Genomic DNA, 19,804 nt, shown 5'->3' with positions numbered 1-19,804 from the left:
TTAGAAGACTTGTAAGATACCAAACATGAACCGGACATGTGCCAAACTCGTCCTTACAAATCCATGTCCAACATGTGGGATTCATAACACATGACCCCCTAGGCATGTGTCCTATGAATTAGAAGACTTGTAGGATACCAAACACACATCATTTTGCACACGAGATAAATTTTTGTAATGAATCCTCACACGAACGGTCCAACTTTTAAGATGCAAGATAACTTTATAGTAGACAAAACATGACAAAAGGTTCATTTTCATGTCATGTGTCCAAGGTAAATGCATATTTTTATATGTAACCTCTTGCAAGACTAAAAAGAGATAGACATTGATTTTAACTTGTATCTGAACCAAAATTTAAAGCAGCAATGACTTTGGTTCTATTGAAAGGCATCCAATTTGACCCTGCTATAGGTATGTATCTATTGTGGTATGTTTATACAAAATAAAGACAACTGGGAAATTTTGATTCTTTATGATTGGTTTCAAACTCAACCACAAATATCATTCAGCATTTTACTAGACACATGTTTGTTCTCTATAATAAAACTCAAATCTATTGTGTATCTATAATGATCATGCATTGTAATTTGTTGTACTGTGGCCCGTAGATACTTTCAACACTCCAGGTAATACATCATTGTAGGTGGACTAATATTTTAATCTCTACTACACTATATATCACTATATATATGCGAACAATGAGAGAAATTCAAAATTGGATCTAATTTCTTTATTAGAGACTTACCATCAAGCATGTATTCTGAAGCTACATATCCCAATGTCCCTACTAGATCAATATTTGTGTTACCAGCACATCCTGCACTTGTTACTGCAAGACCAAAATCTAAAAGCTGCATCCATAGCTAGTGGTTAGAGAGCGGTGACTACAATACCATCTACTTAGGAAATGTTGCACTTCAGACCAACTGTTTTAAAGAACATAAACCAAGATGGACAAATAAATCTATTTAGAAATTTCTCAAAGTATAATTCATGATAAGCAATAATAAATTAATACAAACAGCTGCACATATCATGAAATTGATAGAAAAGAAAAACTGAAGGCCTACATGAAAATATTTTGACAAAAAAATAACTGATGCTTAAAACAGTTCATAAAGTAAAAAAAAGTTCAGTAGGAAAGCAATGGAATTCCCATCTCACAGAATCTCCCATTGAATACAATGCACATGCCATACATTTACTAAGGCTTTTGTCAATTACATTCTAGGAAACTTTGTTAATGCTTTACAAGAATCTTCCCAAATTAACTGATAAATATTACATAAGAAACATTCATTTCCAGGCAGATTTAATGGTATTACTATTTTTAACACTACAGTCAGTGTAAGTGGGAGATTGGAAAACCTTGCCCTCACCTTGGCGTTGAAGCTTGCATCAAGAAGAATATTTGATGATTTGAAATCTCGGTGAATCACTGCAGGGTTGCAGTGCTCATGCAAGTGTTCTAGACCCTGTAAAAGAAATATAACCATGGTAAACTTGAGCTCCCAGGTTGATAGAGGACCAAGTGAAAAAGTGATTTCAATTGGTAAAATCTAGTAGTAGGGAATCAAATTATCTGTGTTAGAACTACCTTGCTGAATCAAGGGCTATCTTCATCCGCAAAAACCATGTAAGTGCAGATCCGTGAGATGGTCCTGACAAGCAATCCAGCACAGTTTCTTAACAAAGCATAGCTGTGAAAGGTTGCTTACTCATGGCCTACTATTTTATCCATGACAAATGGTAGTATCAAGTTTGTTTGAACAAATAAAAGGCTTCAAAACATAGGCAATATTAAACTTGCCTAGTGGTTGGAGAAAGCTACCGTGTAATTGGTCTTCCAAAGAGCCATTCTGCATCAGATCATATACTAAAAACCGTGTATTTTCATGAGTACATAACCCAAGCAAAGAAACAAGGTTTGGATGTCGGATTTTGCTCATTAGCTCCACTTCATTCTGCAACCAATGACAATACCAACAGATGAAATCAGCAAAGCTTCTTCTAAGTTCTAAAATTATAGGGAGAATAAAAAAGCACAATGCAATATGTTAAATGTAGCGCATCACCAAATCCACAAAAGAAAAGACACTCAAAAGGGCAACTTTAGGGCACCCCCCCAGAAAATGCCTTCACTAATATCTTCTTAAGTTTGAAGAAGCAGCCAGCTTCCAAAATAATACTTGTAACGTTTTTATTACCTACCTGAAATTCATGCTCAGCCTGTCTACTACCCTCATCTAGCTTCTTCACAGCAGCAAAGGAATCATCATCAAACATTGCCTTGTATACACACCCATATCCACCCTCTCCAAGTATGTTATTGCTGCTGAAGTTAATTGTAGCTGTTAGCAGCGTAGAATATTCAATTGCAGTTGCACATCCCTTTTTCTTAGAAACACGGGAGTTCAAACGACTCAGGAGAGGCATGAGTGGAATACCCCTATAGGCATCTGTGAAAATTCAAATTACAGGCAACTTAGTGAGCTAACCCTAGATCAAAATAGTGGTAATGTAACTAATCGAACTCTCATGTAAACAGAGGTCATCCGCACCCATGGCTTTTTATAATTTGTTAGAATCCAAAATTTTGATTTTATCAGATGATTCAGATCATGAAATCAAGTCTGATGTTTATTATGTTAACCCCCACGAAAAATAATAGTTTGACAGAGGAGAAGAATTTCTAGTCATGGAAACCATTCCACAGCACTGGCAGTAATGCATAATAGTTAATATGTATACATACATCCAAAAGATATCCACACAGATTCAACAGGGGAAGTCATCGAATCTCAGCCCCGAATCCAATCAAACAATATCTCCATAGGAAGCACCACTCTCTTGTGGCTGCCCTATTGGTGTACACATCAAGAGAGGGTTTGGTTTCACACAGTGAAAGGGATAAAATATGACATAGTGGTGATACCAACCTGAGGCATCTGGATCTAGATTTCACTTGAATGCATGAGGTTGAGGTGAAGAAGGAGCAGAGTTGTAAGTCTTTCTATACAACCAAGTACAAACTGAAGAAATCATGATACATCCAACAAATATTGGCAGTATGATAATTGCCAATAGCAGTCCTTTGTTGATGTGATGAGATTCTTTGTCTATCTGCATTGGAGAACCTGTGTCTGAACACACAACTCATTTTGCAATCGTCAAAAGAACAAAGCGCAATGACTTCTCAGAACTTGTAGAAAGATGCAAACAAGCAATTCAAATTGAGAGATTTCAATTTCTGAAGAAATCCTACACATGCTGTATTTTTTAGCATAAATATACTCTTCAAAAATTTAATGAAAAGGCTGGCGTTGAAGCTCTTACCGGTTGAATTTTCTGGTTTAGTTGATGCATTTCTTTTTTCCAGGGGATCATCAAGTAGGGAAGCCGATGACAGTGCAAAATGCAAAGAAACTAGTGCAGAGGTAGGCACCAGTAAAGAACGTCCCTTTGCAGTCTCGAGTTTGTTAAAAAGAGAGAGACTTAGAATCAAAATATGCAGTAAAACTGAATGCCCCATCTTGAAAATGAGTTCTACTTGAAAGTAAATCAGGTTGTGGCGGAAAGCTCGGGAGATATTCAAAGAGGTAGATATCTGCATTTTCTCAAGGAAGGTTCAAACCCAAAAATGCATAGCACTGCTCTCAAATTTGTAAAATTGGTAACAAGAATACACGGGGTAGATCAAATCCCATTTACATTGGATTTCTTTGAACACTTCAAGCGAGAATGTAAACAGATCTGAACAGAGAGTTGATCTTCACTGATCACAACAAGATTTGCAGCACCAAATGCCCAGCAGTCCTCCACAAGTGAAGTTCAGGCCTCCAAATGAGTATGCGCTTCAAAAAATAATAAAACTAGTTACCATCTGAACTTGCCCACTGCAAAACACATGAAACATCCCCCCTCACGAAGTTGTAGTGAATCATGTCAGCACTAAGAGACACAAAAAACATGGAAAAGAAAAATAAAATAAACTGATAAACGAGTTAGTTGAAGAACTGTACATGCAAACTGGTCCTTCAGCGCTTATCCGTGAGCCCACACATATCACGCATTGCAAAACACTCACAGTGCGCAGGAACAGCACACTACAACTCAACAAATGGTCCCATGGCCACGGACCTGCAATTTACCACCACTGTCAGCTGCGAAATGAATGGCTCGCTAGCGGTGCGTCCGTCCCGCTTCCTCATTAACTGTTCAGTTTTGGATCAGTGTTGGATCAACGATCACACTTCATTCAATCGTCTAACACCACAAATCCACGGTCAACAATAGGACACGGCGGCGGCTGGGGAAATTCATTTCAAAGGGAAACGCCTTACAGCGTAATAATTATGGTTGAAACATGATGATTTGTTGAAGGAAAAAGTTTCAATAAGGGAGGGGTTGGTTGCTGGCATCTGGAAACTATGTTTTTCTCTCTTTTTTCACCTCTCTTACCTGATATATGATCTATTCACCTGGCATGGAAACAATTTCAATAAGATTCACACAAAATGGAATCAAAGTTAAATCACTTGTCAAGATTTGTAGCCACATAAAGTCAATTGAAATTAATTTTGAATAAAATATACAAGCATCTGCTTTACACACAATGAGCAGTTTCCCCTTTATCATATTCACATAGCAAAATTGTGTACCGCACATACTATTACAACAGGGGCAGCAATTTGTTGTTCCCTGAGTACCAAAGGTCCACTTATCATCAAAGATATGAAATGTTTTTCTTATTACTGATATGTTAAGATTTTCAAGAACGCCACAAGCAATGCCCTGAGATGAATTTTCATATTTGTTAGTGCCTTCATCAATCAAATTGGATGTTGCCTTCATTGCAAACAAGTCATGATGCAGAGTATCAGCGTAAGTGCCCGAAAATGATTGATGTTGAGGCTGTGCTGTAGAGACCACAGCCTCCAAGCATTCATTTAGTTCACATATGTGCTGCGGCTCCTCCCAATTAACAGCTTCCAAGTTGGCACTACACTTTTCTTTTGTGAATGGAAGCCCTTGGATGGAAGAGTCATTATTGATCTCTGATTTTGACAACAATCCATTGACCATGAGGGCTTGTGATCCAATTAGGGCCATTAGCAACATCTTCAAATTTACAAGCTGCTGCCAGTGCCATCATTCTGTCCCTGGGAGAAGGCTTTGGGCATTTCTTAAGTGGTCTATTCAACTCCCCTATTGCATTCTCCAATTGGGCTGGAGATTTTGAGTGAAAGAATTTTAGTAATCTCAGAAGAGTAGGAATCCCATACTTGATCCCTGAAATCCAAATGACTAGTTGGGGATTTCGGACATTTAAGGGCTTCCTCTGCCTCTATGACAAAGCAGTGCTCATTTAGGAAAGGATGGTTCAACAGCTCTGCACTAGTCCACCTCTTCTTCGGATCCCTACACAAGCATTTCTCTAAGAAATCCTGGAGATGAAGTGAAAGCAATGCAGGCAACTCAGGCAGCTCCTCTGTGTAAGCTAAATAACGATTCTTTAATGCAAAATAAAATACTTAAAAGAATCGAAAACTTTAATGCCCAAGAAAAATACCTCCGGCCATTGATGTTGCTCACACTCCAAAAGCAAACTTTCTGCTACGCTTCCGGTAGTCCCTTCTTTTGTTTTCTGGCGTTGGCTTGATAAAAAACCGGCAGTCTTTAAGCAACGCCACTCTCTACAGCCTTTATTAATTTACTCAAGTCACCTTGGTTGAACTTGATTAATGCTTTACGCACAGCCAAATCAATAAATATGAAATTGGTATCCAATGTTGTTTACTGTGGTGTCGCTTCCTTATTTTTCCTCCCAGAACCGATTGACAACTCAGTTGAACGCGGACATGAAAAAAGGGCAGTGAGTAAAAATGAGCAAAGTTAGACAGCTAAAAGTATAATTTCACTCCGTCGCCTGCATTAAAATGAACACTAGAACATTCCAGAAAATTCTCTAGAATTTACGAATACCACCAATCGAAACAACACAAACACAAGTAAAATAACAACACCAAGAAAATGATCACTCATGTGACACTTCCAAGCTCTGCTCACTCTAATTTGATGGTGTAAGACTGAAGGGGATTGAGTTAGTGAGCTTGGGGACCAAACATAACTATTTATAGCCAAGCTTCCATCAAGCTTCTGTTGGCTATGTGTCAAGTGTTCCACAGATCATGGTAGAGAACTACAGAGGGAGTAATGGACCACTCCAGAAGCTCCCAACAAGAAATTAATTAACTGAAGATAGTTTTCGTAATTTAAGGAAATCACTGCAGTTGGTTTCCATGATTGAAGGAAATGACTGCAATTTACTTCCGTAATTGTAGGCGGCAGTTGGGAAAACGTAAAGGGAGCTTAACATTCTCCCACTTGGTCCATACTTCCAATCTTAATGTCTCATCTTAAAACCCATTAAGTAATAGATGCATGAATCATGGCGATAAGTCCTCTAATGATGAGTATTATCTTCCATGTATTACTATGTATTTATTTCTATTAAACTTTGTAGTAACAATTTCTTAATGAATAAACCCTATGTTTATTTTTGGTGCTACATAGATGAATTTTCTCAAATAAAATTAAGGTGCACATAAATATAAGAAAAACATCACAATAATTAAGAATTTCATTAAAATAACATTGTCCATACAATGACAAACTACATAATGGAACCAAGTCCCATATTCACTACATGATCCTTGAATTTAAATGGTGGCATGCCCTTAGTCAAAGGATCAGTGATCATCAACTCAGTGCTGACGTGCTAAATGACCACTTTCTTTTCTTTAACACGTTCCCTTATAGCTAAATACTTAATGTCGATGTGTTTATTTCGACTCCCACTTTTTTTGTTTTTAGCCATAAAAACAGCAGCTGAATTGTCGCAATATATTCTCAATGGCTTAGAGATAGAATCCATAATTATAAGCCCATAAATGAAACTCTTAAGCCATACACCATGTAAAGTAGCCTCAAAACAGGAGACAAACTCGGCTTCCATAGTGGAAGTGGAAATCAAGGTCTGCTTGGCACTCCTCCATGATACAGCTCCACTGGCCATCATAAAAATGTATCTTGATGTTGATTTGCGTGAATCAACACATCCAGCAAAGTCAGAATCTGAGTAGCCAATTACTTCCAAATTGTTCGTTCGTTTATACATAAGCATGTAGTTTTTGGTTCCTTGAAGGTACCTCATTACTTTCTTTGCAGCTCTCCAGTGGTCTAAACCTGGATTACTATGATATCGTCCCAACATTCCCACAACAAATGCAATGTCATGTCTTGTGCAAATATGAGCATACATTAGGCTTCCGACAGCAGACGCATATGGAATGTTCTTCATTTGTTCCCTTTCAAAGTCATTCTTCCGGCATTGGTTCAAATTGAACCTATCACCCTTCACAATGGGAGTGACACTTGGAGAACAATCCTTCATCCGAAATCTCTCTAAAATTTTATTAATATAGGTTTCCTGAGACAAACCCAAGATGCCTCAGAATATGTCTCTATGGATCTTAATGCCAATGACATAAGATGCCTCACCCATATCCTTCATATCGAAATTTTTAGAGAGGAATTGTTTCACCTCATGCAGCAAACCCTTATCATTGGTTGCTAGCAAAATATCATCCACATATAAAACAAGAAAAAAAAATTACTCCCACTGACTTTCAAGTATATACGTTGATCCATAATGTTGTCTACAAAACCGAAAGAAGAAATTACATTATGGAATTTCAAATACCATTGGCCGGATGTTTGTTTTAAACCGTATAAGGATTTCTTGAGCTTGCAAACCAATTGCTCACAATCACTAGAGAGGAATCCTTCAGGTTGTTTCATGTAAACCTCCTCCTCTAGATCTCCATTGAGAAAAGTCGTTTTCACATCCATTTGTTGCAACTCCAAGTCAAAATGGACTACTAATGCCATAATAATGCACAAGAAATCTTTCTTAGATACAAGAGAGAAAGTCTCCGTGTAGTCGATTCCTTCTTTCTGAGTGAATCCCTTAGCAACAAGTCTTGCCTTGTATCTCTCAATGTTGCCCAATGAGTCTTTCTTTTGTCTTAAAGACCCATTTACATCCAATGGCTTTTTCACCATTAGGCAACTCAACAAGATCCCAAACTTTGTTACTCTTTATAGGATTCATCTCTTCCTTCATGACATCGTACCATAATTCTGATTCTTTGCAACTCACGACTTGTGAAAAAGATTCGGGATCATTTTTGGCTCCAATGCTGTAGTTAGATTCTTGCCGATACACAACATAATCATTAGGAATCGCTGATCTCTTTGGTCTAATAAATCTTCTTAATGTTGTACCATCATCTTCCAGAGAAGTATGTGGTTCAACTCGTTGTTCAAAAGTTCTTGGCAACTCTTGAACTATTTGATCTACTGGAATGTCATCAGCAGCTTGTGGAACTTCAACAATTGGTTGTTCAACACCAGTTTGTACTTGAGGGGTGTTGTGAACAATAACCAATCTATCACTTGAGGTGGAAGGTTGAGATTCTGAATGATCATTCTCAGAAACTATGTTCCTAGTTTGATCGCTCCCACTAATCAAGTCATTTTCAAGAAATTTTGCATTTCTTGATTCCACAATCCTAGTGCTGTGAGATGGACAATAAAATCTGTAACCTTTAGACCTTTCAACATATCCAATGAAATACCCACTAATGGTCCTTGGGTCTATCTTCTTCTCTTGTGGATTATATATTCTTACTTCAGACGGGCATCTCGAAACACACATATGTCGCAAAACTCGGTTTCCAACCTTTCCATAATTCAAATGACGTTTTAAGAACAGCCTTGGTTGGAACTTGGTTTAATATATACACTGTCGTCTTAAGTGCTTCAGTCCACAAGGATTTAAGAAGATTGGAGCTGCTAAGCATACTCCGCACCATGTCCAATAATGTTCGGTTTCTTCTTTCTGCTACACCATTCTAGTCGGGTGAACTAGGCATGGTGTATTGGGCAACAATCCCATGCTCTTAAAGAAATTTTGCGAATGGCCCAGGTGCTTGTCCATCTTCTGTGTATCTACCATAATATTCTCCACCTCTATCTAATCTCACGATCTTAATTTGTTTGCCACATTGTTTCTCTACTTCAGCCTTAAAGATCTTAAAGGCATCTAATGCTTCGTTCTTTTATGAAGCATGTAGAGATACACATATCGTGAGTAATCATCTATAAAAGAGATGAAGTATCTCTGACCATGTGAGTCCATGCTTGGACTACATATATCAGTATGTACGATCTCTAATATGTCCGAACTCCTATTGGCACCTTTCTTTGACTTGTTGGTCTGCTTTCCTTTTATGCAGTCCACACAAGTCTCAAAATCAGTAAAATCCGGAGTATTAAGTATCCCTTCATTTACTAATCTTTTAATTCTTTCTATGGAGATATGACCTAATCTCCAGTGCCATAATTTAGAGGAATCTTCATTAATAACACATCTTTTAGTGCTAGTGTGAACATGCATTGAATCATAAGTGACATTGTTTTGTAAATTAATGCAGTAAAGACCATTAGACAAAATACCATTCCCAACATAATCAAATTTATAAAATAAACTGAAGGATGTTTTTGAAAAGTTAAAGGAATATTCAAAAGGTACAAGCCTTGAAACTGAAATCAAGTTTCTAGAAAAACTTGGAACATAAAAGGTCTTTTCTAGTTCTAAAACAAAACCACTACTTAAAGTTAAATAGCATGTTCCTATAGCTTCCACATGCGAGCCCATCTTGTTTCCCGATAAGATGCTTTGCTCACTTCCCACTGGCTTCCTTAGATTTTGCAAACCCTGCAAGGAATTCGAAATGTGAATTGTTGATCTAGAATCAATCCACCAAGTGTTAATATTGACATTAACCATATTAGATTCATAACAAACAAACGAGATTGGATTACCTTTGTCTGCAAGCCATTTCTGAAATTTGGCACATTCCTTCTTCATGTGTCCCTTCTTTTTACAGAAGAAACACTTGGAATCCTTCTTGATATCAGCTTGGGGAGGTACTTTACCTTTCCCTTTCTTATTGGCTTGAGATTTGCCCTTTTTCTCATTGTCAGCATTGCACTTTCTCCCAGTTCCATCACCGGTCTCTCTTCCTCTTGAACACACATGGTCATGAGTTCATTAATTGACCATTTAATATCCTTATGTGTGTTGTATGAGTTTTTGAAGGGTCCATATTGGTGTGGAAGGGTGTTCAAAATATAGTGCACCAGGAAGGACTCCGATATTTCAACCTCGAGTTTCTTCAATTGAACCACAGTGTCCCTCATTTGCATGATATGCTTGCGCACACCTTTCACACCGGTGAGCCTTAGGGATAAAAACTTCATGATTAGGGTGCTTGCTAGTCCCTTGTCTAAAGTGACGAATTGATCATCAATGGCTTTCAGCAAGTCTCGGACCTTTTCATGCTGATCAATGGAACCACGAATACCGGCTGAAATTTTAGGCTTAATGAACATCATGCTTAGGCGATTAGATCGCTCCCATCGTTCATAAAGCATGATGTCCGTTGTAGTACTGGTATTAGTGAGTGTCGGTGGTTCATCTTTCCTAATAGCATAGTCTATATCCATCCACCCTAAATGAAGGAGAATTCTCTCCTTCCAGACCTTATAATTATCTCCCTTAAGTTCAGGGATATCACAACGAATTTTAGAGAAATTTGCAGATTGTACAACTGCATAAAATTAAAGATCACATGCTTACGTTAAATTTGAGGCCTAAATAAAATTTCATGTTTTACCAATGTAAATCATGCTTAAAATTGAATCTAATGACATAAAAATTGCCTATGGGCTAAATTTCCAATTCAAGCGGATTCAATTATTCTTTATGATAGATTTTATCAAATTATTCACTTAATTTATAATTCTAACGGGTATATTATGATTATAATTTGATATTTTATCCTAATTAATTATATAAATATAATAAAAATTCCTATGAGATAAAACTTATTATATTTAGTATAATTAATTACAGTTAATGCCTAAATAATCTTTATGTGATCCTAATCAATAATAATATATAATATTATTTAATTAGAGACGTTGTGGCTATTCTCTAATCAATTAAAATTATATGGATCACTAGACATTATTTCTTTCATAAAAATTAACTTGATATGAAAATAGTTATAAATTGCATAAATAAAACTAAAATATTCATGGATAACATTATTAAAAACTCTAATTAGGTTTTGTAATGGGACTCTGTTATGTAATGCATTATGTTTTAGTGTTTAGTGAAGAGTATGGAATTCCCCTGTACGTTCTAAAAATTCTTTACATGTCAAAAAAATTTCATTATTTATAAAGCCACTCATTGATTTCAATATATTCCTTTTTTTGCTCAAGTAAAAACAAATTGTACAATCGCTCAGCTTGTACTTTTACAAGTGACTTTAAATTTAGAGATTCACAATTAAAATAATCCTGCGAACAATGGTATTAAATTGAAACCTGAGATCTTACAAACGGGTTTCAAACGTAGTTTGGATTGCACTCTCATTACAATTAATTTGACAGACAGACCAAAATACAGAATGACGACAAGAGATGGAAACAAGAGACCTCATTCAATCGGGTAAAACACACGAAATCAAGAAACTGCAGAAAACCCTCATTTTAATGGTAAACACCAAGGCAGAGATAAAAAATGCTCTGATACCAAAATGTAAGCTAAATAACGATTCTTTAATACGGAATAAAGCACTTAAAAGAATCGAAAACTTTAATGCCCAAGAAAAATACCTCCGGCCATTGATGCTGCTCACACTCCAAAAGCAAACTTTTTGCTACGCTTACGGGAGTTCCTTCTTTTGTTTTCTGGCGTTGGCTTGATCAAAATCCCGCAGTCTTTAAGTAGCTCCACTCTCTGCAACCTTTATTAATTTACACAAGTCACCTTGGCTGAACTTGCTTAATGCTTTACGCACAGCCAAATCAATAAATTTGAAATTGGTATCTAATGTAGTTTACTGCGGTGCTGCTTCCTTATTTTTCCTCCCAAAACCAATTGACAACTCAGTTAAACGCGGACATGAAAAAAGGGCAGCGAGTAAAAATGAGCAAAGTTAGACAGGTGAAAGTATAATTTCACTCCGTCCTCTGCGTTAAAATGAACACTAGAACATTCAAGAAAATTCTCTAGAATTTACAAATACCACCAATCAAAACAACACAAACACAAGTAAAATAACAACACCAAGAAAATGATCACTCATGTGGCACTTCCAAACTCTGCTCACTCTAACTTGATGGTGTAAGACTGAAGGGGATTGAGTTAGTGAGCTTGGGGACCAAACAGAAGTATTTATAGCCAAACTTCTATCAAGCTTCTGTTAGCTATGTGTCAAGTGTTCCACATATCATGGTAGAGCACTGCAGAGGGAGTAATGGACCACTCCAGAAGCTCCCAACAAGAAATTAATTAACTGAAGATAGTTTCCGTAATTTAAGAAGATCACTGCAATTGATTTCCATGATTGAAGGAAATCACTGCAATTTACTTCCGTAATTGTAGGCGGCAGTTGGGAAAACGTAAAGGGAGCTTAACACTCTGTGCATCCAATGCGATACATTGTAGCGAGGGGATTGGAAACATGGCTCCATGGAGGCTTGCCAATGACCATCTCAAGCACAGTGCAGCCAAGAGACCAAATATCGGAAGCCGGCCCCTGCTCCACTTGATTCACCACCTTTGGAGCCATCCACTGAGGTGTCCTTCTCAATCGCAGGGCTTCCTGGCCCTTATCCTCATCACCAATCCTCTTGGCAGAACCAAAATCCGCAAGCTTCACACCATTGACACCCACAAGAACATTTTTCCCCTTGATATCACAGTGCACCATAGTTACTAAATTCGAATTCGAGTTCGAATTCGATTCGGTACGGAAAAAATTCGATTACCTAAAATTCAATACCGAAAAAATTCGGAAATATACATATTACAACTACTTAAATATATGTTTTAACCAGGAAACAAATTGATCTAATTATTAAAACTATTATAAATTATATAATATGATATTCAATAAAAATTAAATTTCTATACAAATTTCATATTACAAAGCATACCCATTTCATATTATCATAAATTTTATATTTAAATAAAGTCAAATATTTTTTCAAAATTTAAATTGTTAATTAATAATTAACAAAAAAAATCAAATTCCTTTTATTTAACTTAAATAAATATATCTCTCACAAATACTTACAATATAATTTGTAAATTAAAAATCTAAGATATATCAATATTATGTTTTACAAATGTCCATTTTCTGGTAGCTTTTCGCTGTATCTCATCATTCCTAACCTATTTATACATCATAAGCAATATGTTAATATATATATCATAATCCTTAGCCTATTTATACCAACGAATTTCATCAAAACCTTTGCCATATAAATCATAACCGATACGAATTTCATCAAAACCTTTGCCATATAAAGCATAACCGATACTTTGATATGTATCACTCCGCATTTCATTAAAAACTTGCCATCTAATTTACGCTCCAAAAATTCATTGCAATCGGCACTGTTCTCCCTGTACCGAACTTCGAATCAGCGAACTATTCGACGAACCGAATCGAGCCACCGAATTCTCGAATTTTTTCGACCAGTACAACCGAATTTGGTAACTATGCAGTGCACAATCCCTTGCCTGTGGAGGTAATCAATTCCATGTAGGATGCGACAAGTGTAAGCCCTGATCACGGATTCGTCCACGCGCCCTCCAAATTTAATCAGAAGATCCGCTACACTGCCGCCTGGAAAGTACTCCATGAACAAATTGTGCACCTCTGCACCATTCTCAACGCTGTAACTGCACCCAGGCAGCGAGCAATATATGGAGAATCCAGAAGCCGCAAGATCTGGTATTCATTATCCAAAGCCACACTAAAACCGGCTGCGGATTTGACTGCAAAGAGTTCGCCATTAGAGCTGCTCATAGCAAGGCTAACTGTCCCAGAAGCTCCTGCCCCAATAATGGCGCCTCTCACCCATCCCCTTCAGGGATGGAATTTGACGGGCATTTTGCCCGTCATAAGCCTTTTTAAACGTATTTGACGACTGGAATTTGTCCATGCCCGTTTTGACTGACGTGCCCAGAAGAGTTAAAAACGTTTTTTTGACGTTTCAAATTTTTTCCAAAACGTTCTTATGCCTAGGGTTGGAATTTTTTTGAAAAACGTCATTCCCTTATCTCACAGCCTGCAGGCCCGTCACTGTTTCCTTCCTTTTGCGTGAAACTCTTGGCTGCATGAGGCAAGTAGCTCAATGAATTGTGGAAATTTCAAGAGGGCGGAGGCTGTCAAATTAGCATGTGGGAGGAACGAAATTAGCATGTGGGAGCAGCCAATGGCCATAGCCATTTTTTCTTAGTCAGAGATTTAATTTTTTTTTGTAGAGAATGGGCAATTCCCTTTTAGCCGAAGATTTTTTCTCTTGGAAAATTTGGAATCTTTCCTGGATGATTTCGGAGATCTGTGCATGCCCCTGCATGGTCTCCCTGCGTTTTACCCAACGAATGTGGCCCGTGGGCTTGTTTTCTTTGTACAATCGAGTTCATGATTCACAGTGCACACTCTCTCAACGCATTGCCGATTCAAACTTATGCCTGTCGCAGTCGCCCAGCTCAAGATTGGCCCCAGCCTCCAAGGAAACTGCGAGGAAATTACAAATTGGTGCTTCAAAGTTCAGGTTAGTGATTGATTTTTTATTCTTCAAACACTGTGGGTCTACCATCTGATTGTTGTTAGCTTTTAATTTTTTATTTCATAAATTTCACAAGAGTCTACCGTCTGATTGTTGCTAGCTTTTAATTTTTTATTAACATTTTAAGGTATTGTAGTTGTTCACGATTCCCGATGGATTATTGTATTTTACAATCATTTTTTTTTCAAATCTTGCTCTAAAAATAATATATTATACTGTTGTATAGGAGACGACTAGATAACAGCAGAGTTTTAGAAATTGGTACGAGAGAAACCCACTGTGATTCTGAAACCATGCAACTCCGTAACTTGTAAGCTTTATTAATAAGCGCTAAGGTTTTCTTCTATGGTCCGCAATCGGGAGATATAACTGTGTGGAATTTGACTTCCTTACTCAATTTGGATCAATGGGATTTCATTACACGTTATATTGTTTTCAGATTGTCCTAAAAATAAGAACTTGTTCTAAAAAACAATACGGATTTGTTTCAGCAAATTTACATAAACTGTTCTTGAAAAAACATGCTATCATTTAACAGTTTTCCACAAAAAAAAATACTTTCAGTAAACCGTTTTAAAAAAAAAACACAATTTCTCCATGCAAACATTCCCATGCTGCCATTTAATTGCTTTCAAAATTTATGCCTGTACTGAAGAATTTATTGTGCCCAAAACTACCGTAAAAAAATTAAATTCAATAAGAACAACCGAAATTTGACTTTGAAAACTGTGTATGACACTCATTTCATTTTACTCCCACCATCATACCAATGTCGATGCGACATCCAGGTAGAGGAAACAGAGAGCCCATACATCAGCCAAACGAAACTATCATTAAATATAAATTATTAAATAATCTAGACACTGAAAAACTATTTAGATATCTTCTATATTATTGATCAGATCATGTATTGAATTAAAAATATTTCGAGATTATTAAATCTTGACTATTTATAATTTAAAAATATGAAATTCTTTAAACCCAAGTCAATATAGACGAAGCCTTCTGCGTAATTATCAATTTAAAAAACAAATAAAAATACATCAATGATTAAATCACCTTCGGAAACGGTGTTTTGGACAATCTGAAATTGTAAGTTCCATGCATGAATGAAAAAAGAAAAATCCGAAGACAATTGAGTTTTTTCAAATTTTGGTTTTTTTCCTTGCGATAAATATATGAAAATTTTCAACATAATTATTTATTGAATGGTAATTTTTCAATCAAAACTTTATTAGTGAAAGGTTAATTTATTATGAGAACATCACTTTTGAAGGGCAAAATTTTTAATATAACGTTTCTTGATGGGAAGCATAAGGACCCAAAACGTCAAAAAAAAATTGTATGACGGATAAAGAGAAATCCAAATTCCAACCCTGATCCCCTTTCCTGTGTTCTCCCCGTCTCGAGTTCAATCCCCATTCTCACCCAATTCAATATACAGTGAAAAAGAATCAGTCTGTTCTTTTTTGTTTAAATCGCACGGACTCTAAGGGTTCTTGTTGTTGTGGTGAGGTTATAAAGAACCAGTGAGTAGGTGGGGACGCGCTGGCGGTGTTTTTCTTTGTTCTTTCGTTCCCCACCAAGTCATTGCCGATGATTTTGGTTACTTTGGATTTCCGTGGCGGCGACATGGTGTCCCTGGTCCCTAGTCAAAGGTACGTAAGCGCAGTCGAAATCGAATGCGCGGGTGACGCGTAAAAGTCGTCATTGGGTAGAACATACCACGTGTTTTTTAAATACTGTATTCTGAATGTGTTTTATATATAGAGAGTTAATTTTATTTAAAATTTGATGGTTTGCATAATGTAGATAATTGAAATATCTTAAACATTTTATATATTTAAAAATAAATTTTAAATAATTAAAAATTACTATTTTATACCAAATTTATCACCAAATTTTAATAAAAAATCAAAATATATATATATATATATATTTTAATTCATAAATATGTAAACCAGGTTTTGGTGTAACTGAAGATTGCGTTGTAGCTTTATTATAGCTTGACATCATTTCTCAAGGGTTGCCGTCAGTCCTAAATATGTTTTAGGATAAGTGTCACCATCATACCATTTTATATAAAAATTGGGCGACTAGTGGTTGAATTTAAAATCAATTTATTTCCGTTCCGACATTTTTTAAAGAAGTTTGAGGATATTATCCATGAAATTCCATTTCTAGATGAAAGTACAATCAATACTAAAAGTCCGAATTGATGTGTTTCGCGTTAAAATTGTGACCAAATGCTTTGATAGCCTCTTCCATGTGTGGACACGGTGGGAGGTTGGTTGCATAGACTTTCTCGAAAACGAAGGGTCAAAACTAGAAGTTGTTGGAATATCTGTGTCAGTGATAAAATTGAGACCAAATACTAACTCTGGTGGCCTCTTCAATGGCAACCAATAAATCCCATGCTATAGGGCTTTTAGGCCTTTATTAGTCTTTAAGAGTACTTTTTTCTCTGCAGGGTCCGTGTGAAGTACACCTCTGCATCTGCGGATCATTATGCATGGGACTCCCGTCTCTTCTGTTTGTCGGCAAAAAAATAACGCGGCCAAATTATTTCCGGCGACTGCTCCATGACCATACAATACCGACGAGAGCGCGGCTCATGGCCATAGCATACATGATACTGCCCATAAATAGCAGGGTATACAATACAATATACGCATTAATGACAGGCTAATTTGAAATTTGATTTTGAATTTATTTACCCGCTCATTCGATGTTCGAATTTGAATTTATCTACCCGCTCAACCGATGTTCTTAGCAAACGGGAATCTCTATATCTTTGCAAACAGGGACTCCATCGAATTGAATTACAATACCGGCACCGTTGTACGCAATTTCCCTACCATACCCGGGGAGCCCAGAAATTATCCTTCGAGGGGAAGCTCTGTGCTTCTCCCGCTTGAAGGTTCGAGTGGTTACCAGACTGCGGAGGTCATGGTCTGCGGAGGGGCTCAAGCAGGGGCCTTTCTGAAACCCACCGCACAGTTTCCGACTTCGCAGACGTGCGGCAGAATGGTGATCACGGTGGCGGCACCTGTTTGGACGATGTCGAATATGCCCATGAGAAGATGCATGGGCGACATGATCATTCTTCCTTATGGCGAAGTGCTTATAATCAATGGCGCCGGACGGGGCTCTCAGGGCTTCGGCTTCGCTTCAGAACCCGTCTTGAATCCAGTGAGTTACAATCCAGGACAACGGACGTTTTCTGTCCTCCAAGCCACTACGATTCCCCGCGTGTATCATTCCACTGCGAATTTGTTGGCGGATGGCCGTGTATTGGTTGCTGGGAGTAATACTCATCTGTTCTATACTTTCAGCGGGACCTTTCCCACGGAGTTGAGAGTGGAAGCTTTCTCGCCTCCGTATCTCGCCAGTGTTTGGAACGCTATACGCCCACAGATCACGAAGGCCCCTGCTACTGTTAGCCATGGGCAGACGTTTACTGTGTTTTTTTCTCTAACTGGTCAGCTCACAGCCTTGGAGATGAATCTTTTGAGTGCGCCATTCACAACGCATTCGTTTGCTCAGGGCCAGCGCATGCTGAGGCTGAAATTGGCGGCAGCTGTTCGTGTGGGAACCAATACGTATTCTGTCGCTGTCACGGCTCCTCCCAACGGGAATATTGCACCATCATCTTATTACATGCTGTTTCCACTGACACAGGGCATCCCCGGCATCGCAGCCTGGATTCAAATCATGAATTAGAGACCAGGTAAAGTATACAGGAAACTCAACTATTTTAGCACTTCGTTAGTTTGATAAAAACTGATGACCGTTTACATTGCAGGCAGACAATGAGCGCTCGGTCGGAGGTCTGGATAGTGAGCGCGCATATGATTTGAAATAGCCAATCATTGCTATGTAAATTTGAAATATATATACCCATAGTTTACGTCCATTAGGCTGAAGCGTTTGTTAAAACAAACAAACTTGCCGCAGGATAAATAATCATGCACCGACAGATTGTTTAAGTCCCTTAGGCTTAAACTTTTGTTATATGTATAAACAAACTTGGTGTTGAAAGTAACCATGCCCTAAAAGAACTTGTATTTTTATGGTATTATCCTTAGGCTCAAACTTGTGTTATATGTATAAACAAACTTGGTGCAGAAAGCAACCATGCCCTGAAAGAACTTGTATTTTTAGGGTATTATCCCTTAGGCTCAAACTTTTGTTATATGTATAAATAAACTTGGTGTAGAAAGGAACCATGCCCTAAAAGAACTTGTATTTTTATGGTATTAATGGTAATATAAAGTACTTGAATAGAAGCGAGTTTCTGTCTGGGAAATTGTGAAAAAAAATGGATATTGTTTATATAATTCATTAAGGGCGATCATTGCCAGCGGCAGGATACTTAGATGGTATACTATTTGATTCTTACGAGGGTCAATTTAGTTTGTGCATTTCCTTGTAAGTTATTAATTATTTTTAAATTTATGAAATATTTGAAGGGAAAAAGTCTTTCTATATACATTTATATTAATTTTTTCTTAAAATATAATATATAAACATATATTAATAATAATATAAATTATTTCAATTATATATATATAAAATAAAATAGTTCAATATTCTATATATATAAAATATAATTTTTATACATATTGGAAAATAAAATATTTATATATTTATTGCAAGTAAAAAAAATAATGTGTTGATAGGCTTTTTCTACAATTTATTATATAATGTAGATGTTTAATTCTTTTAGTGTTTAATTTTGAGATGAGACATGTTTTTTCTAGTTGGATATAACCATCAAAGATTAATCTTAATTCTAAATTTACTAACCATGTAAACTTTTTCTTAGTGCAAAACTACAAAATATTTAATTCTGCTTAGCTCTACTTAAGATGGATCTATGTTGGATTTGATAAATACACTAATAAAATGTTTGAACTATAATTTTTTTTTCTTTCACTTTTTTTTATACAATATATGCATAGTTGACATTAAAATATTTTATTTGTGATTCACATTCTACACATTAAAATGTTAA

General features: G+C 36.8%; 2 protein-coding genes and 1 pseudogene across 2 annotated transcripts; 1 reads left to right on the top strand and 2 right to left on the bottom strand.

The window, feature by feature from the left end:
- Positions 1–583: 583 nt before the first annotated feature.
- Positions 584–2,439, bottom strand: LOC149171217 (putative receptor-like protein kinase At1g80640). Its single transcript, XM_089427454.1, has 5 exons — positions 2,215–2,439; positions 1,835–1,967; positions 1,601–1,664; positions 1,383–1,479; positions 584–854 (listed from the first exon to the last, which is right to left on the bottom strand). Exons 1-5 carry the CDS (start codon positions 2,437–2,439, stop codon positions 675–677), a joined length of 699 nt encoding a protein of 232 aa, XP_089283580.1. The 3' UTR covers positions 584–674.
- A 2,759-nt stretch (positions 2,440–5,198) lies between these two features.
- Positions 5,199–16,421, bottom strand: LOC149171216 (mitogen-activated protein kinase kinase kinase 20-like). The gene is made up of 4 exons (XM_089425891.1): positions 16,315–16,421; positions 13,850–14,079; positions 12,669–12,922; positions 5,199–5,516 (listed from the first exon to the last, which is right to left on the bottom strand). Exons 1-4 carry the CDS (start codon positions 16,419–16,421, stop codon positions 5,199–5,201), a joined length of 909 nt encoding a protein of 302 aa, XP_089282017.1.
- A 1,129-nt stretch (positions 16,422–17,550) lies between these two features.
- LOC149171215 (aldehyde oxidase GLOX pseudogene) lies at positions 17,551–18,510 on the top strand (annotated as a pseudogene).
- Positions 18,511–19,804: the final 1,294 nt, after the last annotated feature.

This window comes from Pinus tabuliformis, chromosome 4_2 (assembly GCF_031772625.1).
Source record: "Pinus tabuliformis cultivar Carrire ecotype Pingquan chromosome 4_2, CPIR1, whole genome shotgun sequence".
NCBI classification, from domain to species: domain Eukaryota; kingdom Viridiplantae; phylum Streptophyta; class Pinopsida; order Pinales; family Pinaceae; genus Pinus; species Pinus tabuliformis.
Note: the sequence above shows the minus strand (reverse complement) of the source record. Positions and strands in the feature narration are given on the sequence as shown.

Coding starts and splice junctions, on each gene's coding strand:
- LOC149171217 (XM_089427454.1), bottom strand. CDS start 2,439: ATGCCTCTCCTGAGTCGTTTGAACTCCCGTGTTTCTAAGAAAAAGGGA. Junction 1,480..1,600: donor ATAGCCCTTGATTCAGCAAG/GTAGTTCTAACA, acceptor ATTTCTTTTACA/GGGTCTAGAACACTTGCATG. Junction 855..1,382: donor ATGCAAGCTTCAACGCCAAG/GTGAGGGCAAGG, acceptor CTATGGATGCAG/CTTTTAGATTTTGGTCTTGC.
- LOC149171216 (XM_089425891.1), bottom strand. CDS start 16,421: ATGTCGCCGCCACGGAAATCCAAAGTAACCAAAATCATCGGCAATGAC. Junction 14,080..16,314: donor GCGTCCCCACCTACTCACTG/GTTCTTTATAAC, acceptor CCATCCCTGAAG/GGGATGGGTGAGAGGCGCCA. Junction 12,923..13,849: donor GTGCACAATTTGTTCATGGA/GTACTTTCCAGG, acceptor ATTCGAATTTAG/TAACTATGGTGCACTGTGAT.